At 34.9% G+C, this 7,660-nt stretch overlaps 1 protein-coding gene, 1 long non-coding RNA gene and 1 pseudogene across 3 annotated transcripts; 2 read left to right on the plus strand and 1 right to left on the minus strand.

The window, feature by feature from the left end:
* The first annotated feature begins 1,558 nt into the window (after positions 1-1,558).
* On the plus strand, positions 1,559-2,789 carry LOC127747462 (uncharacterized). Of its 2 annotated transcripts, XR_008009293.1 has the most exons (4): positions 1,559-1,619; positions 1,770-1,869; positions 2,417-2,609; positions 2,707-2,789. It is a non-coding gene; the product is annotated as an uncharacterized LOC127747462 (long non-coding RNA). The 2 variants fall into 2 exon arrangements; XR_008009292.1 differs by having other exon boundaries at positions 1,770-2,609.
* Positions 2,790-3,871: 1,082 nt separating this feature from the next.
* On the minus strand, positions 3,872-5,471 carry LOC107490528 (gamma-soluble NSF attachment protein-like). The gene is made up of 4 exons (XM_016111301.3): positions 5,346-5,471; positions 5,137-5,216; positions 4,899-5,028; positions 3,872-4,324 (listed from the first exon to the last, which is right to left on the minus strand). Exons 1-4 carry the CDS (start codon positions 5,469-5,471, stop codon positions 4,220-4,222), a joined length of 441 nt encoding a protein of 146 aa, XP_015966787.1. The 3' UTR covers positions 3,872-4,219.
* Positions 5,472-5,970: 499 nt separating this feature from the next.
* Positions 5,971-7,660, plus strand: part of LOC107490527 (pentatricopeptide repeat-containing protein At3g18020-like) — a 15,648-nt pseudogene continuing 13,958 nt past the window's right edge.

Consider the following 7,660-nt stretch of genomic DNA (forward strand, 5'->3'; position numbering starts at 1 on the left):
AATTATATATATAAATAATTTTTTATTATTAACAAAATTATGAAATATTTTAAATTTATTATATTTAATTATAAATAATTTTATATATTTTAAATACTTTAAAATTTAAATTTTTTTATAAATATTAAATATGATATTTTATATATAAATATATTTATTAAAAATATTTTTTAAATAATATTTTTATTTTTATAAAAAAAATTTAGCAAACTTTTTAACAGGCTGAATAACAGGCCAGATTTAGTACTTTGAAAAAAGTTTATAACAAACTGCAGACTAAATTTAAGTCAATCAACTATATGACAGGTCAAATCTGTTAAGAGTAAAGTCTAGTCTAATCTGACCTGTTTCTACTCTTACTCTATTATTGTTATAGATGTTGAGTCTTATATGCATATGTGTATATAGAAAACATGAGATGAGTAGAGTAGAATAGAGTAGAGACAGAGTGCGGTGTTGAGCAAAGGCAGAGCCACGTTCATTGGAAGTGTAATTGTTGCTGTAAGACTGTAAGTACAAAATAAAATTTGAACTTTTTGACAATTGATTAAGCGAATAAATAAATTAATTATTTAATTAATTTAAATTAATTTATTACGATGTTATTTATAATTTGTCTTTGAATATAACTCTTTCGTTTATAAAATAAATTATTAACTACTCACATACAAATATCTTCATGTAAGACGATATTAAAAAGAGAAAAATATACTTCTTTCTCTTGTAAGATGCTAAAATGATATTCTCCTCCTTTTTATTTTATAAATGTACATTCTCTTCTTTTCTAATTTTTAAAAAAGCTATTTTTTAATCCATTTTAAACTTTTTGTATTAACTAATATTAACTTTACCCATTTTTTAAGAAAAAATAAATTATTTTCTAAAAAATACCCAATAGTAAAAATTTTATTTTTTATCATTAAATTTTACTTACTAAAATATCCTTTAATAAATTATTCTTTTATTGATTAAATTGTATTTTTTAAAAAATTTAATAATTATATAATTTTTTGGCCATAGATTCCTTACTCTTACATTTTTGTAGGAGTATCATTAACCTTCATAAAAATAATTACAAAATATATCCCATTTTTTTTGAAAAAGTTACTAATTTTATTTTGTTCCTTTCAATTATTGATTTTTTAACTTTGTCCCTTTTCTCTTTTTTTGGGTACGAGAAACTGAGAGAGATTAGAGTTCTTGGAGAGCATCAACAAGATTGAAGAAATCTCCTTCCGAAATAGAGTGTGGATTCGAAAACCTAACTCTGCCCTCCCCTTTCATTTTGATTTCAGAGGCATTGAGAGAAGAGAAGTAGCTAGGGTTTCATTCAACTTCAATCCCTGCCATTCTCATCCTCTTCCTCTGCTGCAAATTTCGTACGCCTCCGCCGCCGCCGCTCCCTGCTTCTTTCCATTCTTACATTAGAAGCATTCAGAGAAGAAAAGGTCCGCTAGGGTTTTCATACAATTTCAATTCCTGCATTTCTCTCTTCCTCTTCCTCTGCTGCACATCTCACTGGCATATTCTCGCCGCCGCAATACGCCGCAACCTGCGACTGCCGCCGCCGCGCAAGACTGCTGACAGACATTCTCAAGGATGACAGCAATTCTAACTCTGTATGTTCTCTAGTAATATGTTTCCCTGTCTCCTTATTTTTTCAGCCTTCCCCAATTAAATCTTGGTTAATTTGCTATTATCGTTGTGATTTTATTGGTGTTGTGGTTTGATGCTTGATGCGCTTTCTCTGTTTTTTGGCGTTCGATTAGGAATTCGTGCAATCTTTTCATGGGAACCTGTGCGATGATGATGCCTTGAAAGTCATCAAGTTGGGGATTCCTGGTTGATTTTGTTGAAGCCATTATGGAGGTAGTTCCATCCAATTTGATCACATCTCAGGATAAAGACTGCAATTTTGTAACTTTTAATTTGATTCCATATTCCAGACAGCTTATACTGTCTAAAGTCTTCGATATTTCTTTATGCCTATGCAGATCTTGCATTTTTTTATATTAAAAGCAAAGTTTTTGAAAGAAGTTAGTTGCTATTTAAAAACATTGCAACTTTTTCATGTGAGGTTGTTAGAAAATACTACGTGATTTCACATAATTTTGTGCCCAACAAACTCAAGGTTACCATGTGAAATTCTTAGTGTTTGTTTGGCTTTTGTTCTTGTTTTCTGTTTCTGCTTTCAGTTTTTAGGACTCTAGGAAGAAGTGGTAAAACATGAAACGAAAATAGAAAACACCATCTTGATAAATAGTGTATAGTTTCTGCTGAGTGAGTGGTGAAAATGTTGCTTGACAAATGGTTTTTATCCCAAACTGAAAAGCTACTTGTTCATCATGCATGATCTTGTTAACTAAAATAAATATTGCTAATTGTGTTCTCTCCGTTCTCCTACTTATAACTACAGGATAAGCCAGCTTTCATATTCTGTGTCGAAGACAGAGCACTCTTTTTTTTGAAGAGCAACTTTTTTATTGTTTTGGTAAACTTATCCAGGATTCAAGAGCCGCGTTAAGTTCTTTAGTATTCTTGATCCAACAAGACCCTGTAATTATGTTTCTGAAATCTCTGATGCTGGATTTCTTGGTCCTCTTTTCAAGGTATTATTTCTGACCTTGTATCTCTCTTTGGTTTTACACCTATGATTGACTAGTTCTTGATCGAAGTTTATTACACATTTTGTAAAATATATTCCAGGTTACCATGGAAGAACATCCAACTGAAGCTTTCACAAACACATCAGCGGATAAGTGTTGGGAAACAATTCTTGACAGACTAAATGCTGAGATCGAGAGATGTAAGAGTCTAGGTGAACAAGAACTCCCTCCCTTGGAGGTTTTGCAAAGCATTAATGGTCATAAAATGTTCGGATTCCTTTAGTCAGCCATTATTCAGGTAACGCAATCTCAAATATTGAAGATCTTTTCAGCCACTGAGGAAGTTATGATCTAACTTCTGAAGTTTTAATCAATTCCGGCAAACAATTTCAGGCCATTGAAGCTCAAGATCCCAGTCATCAATGTGTAGAGTACTGGCATCACAAAGAACTTTCCTCTGAATCTTGAGGCAGTGGAAATGATGCCTCTAAGTGCTCAAATGGTTCAAGCAACTCTCTGGGTGATGTCAAGACCAAACTTTTCGGCTTCAATTTGATAAAGCAGGAGCAAGAAGATAACATAGAAGGACATTTTCGTTCATTTGAAGAGATGAAGTCATTGCTACAAGGATTCCTAAAAAAGGCCAGTCCTGCCGAGTTTAGTGCAATGCTCAAGTTATTTAGCTCTGATTCACAAGTTACTCAATGGAGAGCGGCATTCGTAGCATTGATCGAAGAGATCCAGAAAGGTTGTAGATAAAAGAAGAATAAGATCTCTCTAGTCATTTTTCAATTTATTCAGTAGTTAGGTCCATTCATAACTAAACTGAAGAAAATTCTGGGTAAGGCCAAGATATAAATTTTCTTTTGTTCCTAGTAATAGAGTGAACTTGTTAGTTAGAGGTGGCTAATGCTATTAAACACCCATTGTAGTTGCTAGTGCCTTTGTCCCATTTATACTTTTCTTTTTTATATTTATATTTTTCTTTTTAAGCTAGCTTTTGGTGTCAATTAGGCTTTATTGATTTCATCCTTACTGATCTCCATTTATCTCTAAATTTCTGTATATAAACAGAAAAAGAAATGCTGCTGATATATAAATGATGATTGATATCAATAGAAACAATACATGGAGAACTTTGCTCCTCAAATAATGTGTTTCACTTTCAACCCTTGTGTTGTAATTATTCTATAATTAGTACATATTTGTTTATATTAGGATAGATTTGGTGCAGATTTGTTTTGAATAGCTTTTATTACCTGTTATTTTCTTTCCTTAATTAGGTTGTAAATAATCTTTATATTCTGTATGTAATCACTCTTTAAGTGAAACAATTCAGGAATAATATTTAAAAATCTTCTTTTCAAGTCCTTGGCTACTCTCTTTTAAGTTCATATTTCAGTATTGTTCTCCTACAGGGCCTAGTATACCAAGACATGTTTATAAAGCATAGCATTCACAATTTTTGTCACCTTTACATTGAATAAGATTGAACACTTGGTACACTTGGTACACCAAACCTCTTTTTAAGTTTCATTGTTCTTAAGATCAAAATATTCTTATGGTACGTCAGAAACGAAAAATTAACAAAAGAAATGTGGCCCGGAGAATTGTTAAGTGAGGTCATTTTCATCCAGAGGCTGGTCTTCCTGTCTGGCAGTGTTACCCTTCAATGCACTCACATCTCCTGTTGGCAGTTTCCTTGCTAGCCTAATCATCTGTAGAATTCAAAACTCACATACTAAGTTTCATACAAAGGCTAGTTCATATCACAAGAATTGTGCCACAAGCTCTTACTTCTTACCACTCAGTATGCTTACATTAGAAATCAATGTAATTAGGGACAGGGTAACAAAATATATAGTGAAAAATAAGTAATATCCCGAATTAATTTCTAAGAAAATTTGTAGCCAAATATTTTGTTCTTCAAATATTTTAATCGGTCTTAACATCAAACTGTTCATTAATATAGAAGAACTAATACGAGGATTTTAAAAATTTTTAGCAACTGTTGTGTCTTTGTTACATAATAATAGGGATCGATTTGTCTAACCTTTTACCAAAATTTGACGTCTAATAAAATAAAAGGTTAAAGCCTGATTTGGTAATTAAAATTTGTTGAGGATTAAAAATCTTTTAGAAACTGATATCGGTATTACACTCTAAAAAATTGATTCTCTGATGTATGAATTTTCTGACTGAACAGTTATTAGAACTTCTTCTAAAACCACCTTGTATGAAATCTGAATATGGTCATACACAGGAAATGTAATATATACAAACTTAGGTTACCGAGTGGTCAAGATTTGAAATGCTGCTTGATTGGGCGATACGTTTGATTTCTTCAATGTCTCCATCTGAGTATGCAGCAAGGAGATTGCTAGCACAGCGATTCTGGTCACTTTTGCAAAAAGCATCAATCCTAGACACACCACACAACCATATTATCCATAGATATTAATAATTGATTAAAGTGACATTCAATCTTTTATAGTAAAGGAAACTAATAAGAGAGGAGGCAGAAACTCACTGAGAGCAGTCATTATAAAACATCTCTGCTTGCTTGTAGTCATTAGTATAAAGGTAGATAATAATTGCACTGAGATATGCCTGCATTTATGAGCATCTCTGTTAGAGGAATTTCTCCCTAAAAATAACAAGCAAATTCCATCACAACAACATACAATATATATACAGTTACAGTTCAAATGCAGAATGCAAAATGAAATCAATCCTAACCTTGCACTGGCTATTGGTAGCATTACACTTGGAAGCTGCTAAGCCGAACTTCAATTGGAGAGTCGCACCGTCCAAATACCTTTGTGTTACAGAAACATACCCCGGAAAATGTTGCAAAATCAGCATTCAAGGAAAATTGCTAGAAAATTTTGAATGGAACTTCATACTTTACTACACAGAGATTGGATGATGAGTGTAATTGGTGATTGAACACCCCTACCCCCTTTTTATTGGGTAGGCTTGGATGTTGGTTAAGTTCTTATCCATGATTTTATTTGATTAATGATGGAGCATTAATACAAACTCAGCATCATTTTATTTCTTTAATAACATGAAGGAAAAAAAACTGTGAAATATGGAAATGTTCATTCTTGTTACTATTGAGCACTTGTAAAAAAATATGAAGAGTGAATACAAGAATGGATGCCCGAGTCAAGAGTCAAATTTTTTTTGTTGCCAGTTAAGTATCATTTTTCTAACTAAACACAACTTTTTGCTTCTTTCTTTTTTTTGCCCTTGTTTTTCTTTTTGGAAAAAAAAAAGAGGAATAAAACAAAGAAGAGTACAGAGGAAAAAAAATGCAGACAAGGACACATACAAAGAAGGGTGTTTATGATGAAAATTCATGTGCAGTTTTTTATTAATTTCACGTGAAGTTAGTACAGAACCTGTTAGACCAAATGCCCCAAAGGAGCCTCTGTCCATTGGCTCATCGCGTGTCAATGCAATGCAGTCACGCACCACCACCTTTCTCATCCATAGTAAATCCAAACCCTTCTTCGTTCTCCCCTCTCTTCCATTCTCAACCACCATCCACAACCACACCATTCAACATGGACAACACCACCACTCCACCACCACCTTCCACAACCGCAACCTTGCCGCCATCATCCACTCCCTCTGTGAGCCCGCCGTTTCGATGAAGCCCACAACATCTTCTCCCTCTTCCTCTTCTCCGGCTTCCTCCCTGACCACCGCACCTCCAACGTTTTCCTCTCCCGCCTCCTCCCCTTTCGAACCCCGCACCGAACCTGGGCTTGTGCCCTTTCTTTAATCCAAGCTAACCACGGCTTCGTTCCCTCCATTGTCACCTATCACCGCTTAATGGATCACTTTTGCAGGTTCGGTCAACCCCAACAAGCTCACATACTGTTCTTCGACATGAAGGGTAGAGGGCATTGCCCCAATGTGGTTTCTTATACTACTCTCATTAATGGGTACTGCTTAATTGGTGGAATTGGTGATGCCCGCAAGGTGTTTGATGAAATGCTTGATAGTGGTATTGCGGCAAATTCTTTGACTTATAGTGTTTTAGTCGGCGGGTTTCTTAGGATGAGGGATATAGAAGGAGCAAAGGGAATGATGTGCCAGTTATGGGAGAAGATGAGGGTTGAAAGGGAGGCTTCGATGAAGATGGCAGCCTTTGCGAATCTGGTTGATTCTCTGTGTAGGGGAGGGTTCTTCAATGAATTGTTTAGGATAGCCGAGGAGTTTGCATTAGGGGGCAGTTTGTGTGAGGAGGTTGCATATGGACAGATGATAGATTCACTCTGCAAGGTTGGGAGGTATCATGCGGCTGCTAGGATTGTGTATATAATGAGGAAGAGAGGATTAGTTCCGAGTGTAGCATGTTATAATTATATTATACATGGGCTTAGCAAGGATGGTGATTGTATGAGAGCTTATCAGTTATTAGAGGAAGCTGAATTCGGATTCTTGCTTTCTGAGCATACCTACAAGGTGTTGGTGGAAGCTCTTTGCCAAGTGCTGGATGTGGACAAGGCAAGGAAAGTTCTTGAACACATGCTAAGTAGGGAAGGCGTCAACAAGACTAGGATTTACAACACCTATTTAAGAGCTCTTTGTATTGTGAATAATCCAACAGAACTCTTGAATGTGCTTGTGCTCATACTTCAAAGCCAGTGTCATGCAGATGTGATCACACTTAACACAGTTATCAATGGATTTTGCAAGGTGGGGAGGATTGATGAAGCTCTAACGGTATTACAGGACATGTTGAGTGGTAAATTTTCCGCTCCCAATGTTGTGACCTTCACTACTATAATTTCTGGTTTATTGGACACTGCAAAAATTGATGAAGCTGTTGAGTTGCTCCATAAAGTAATGCCTGAAAATGGTGTAAGACCGAGTGTTGCGACATATAATGCTTTTCTCCGAGGCCTATTCAAACTAAAGAGGCCAAATGATGCATTGAGGGCCTTCAATAATATGGCAAGTAATGGCATTACTGCAGATAGTACCACTTATACTGTTGTGGTAGATGGTCTATGTGAATCTAACCAAATAGATGAAGC

The sequence above is a fragment of the Arachis duranensis genome, chromosome 5, assembly GCF_000817695.3.
Source record: "Arachis duranensis cultivar V14167 chromosome 5, aradu.V14167.gnm2.J7QH, whole genome shotgun sequence".
NCBI classification, from domain to species: Eukaryota; Viridiplantae; Streptophyta; class Magnoliopsida; order Fabales; family Fabaceae; genus Arachis; species Arachis duranensis.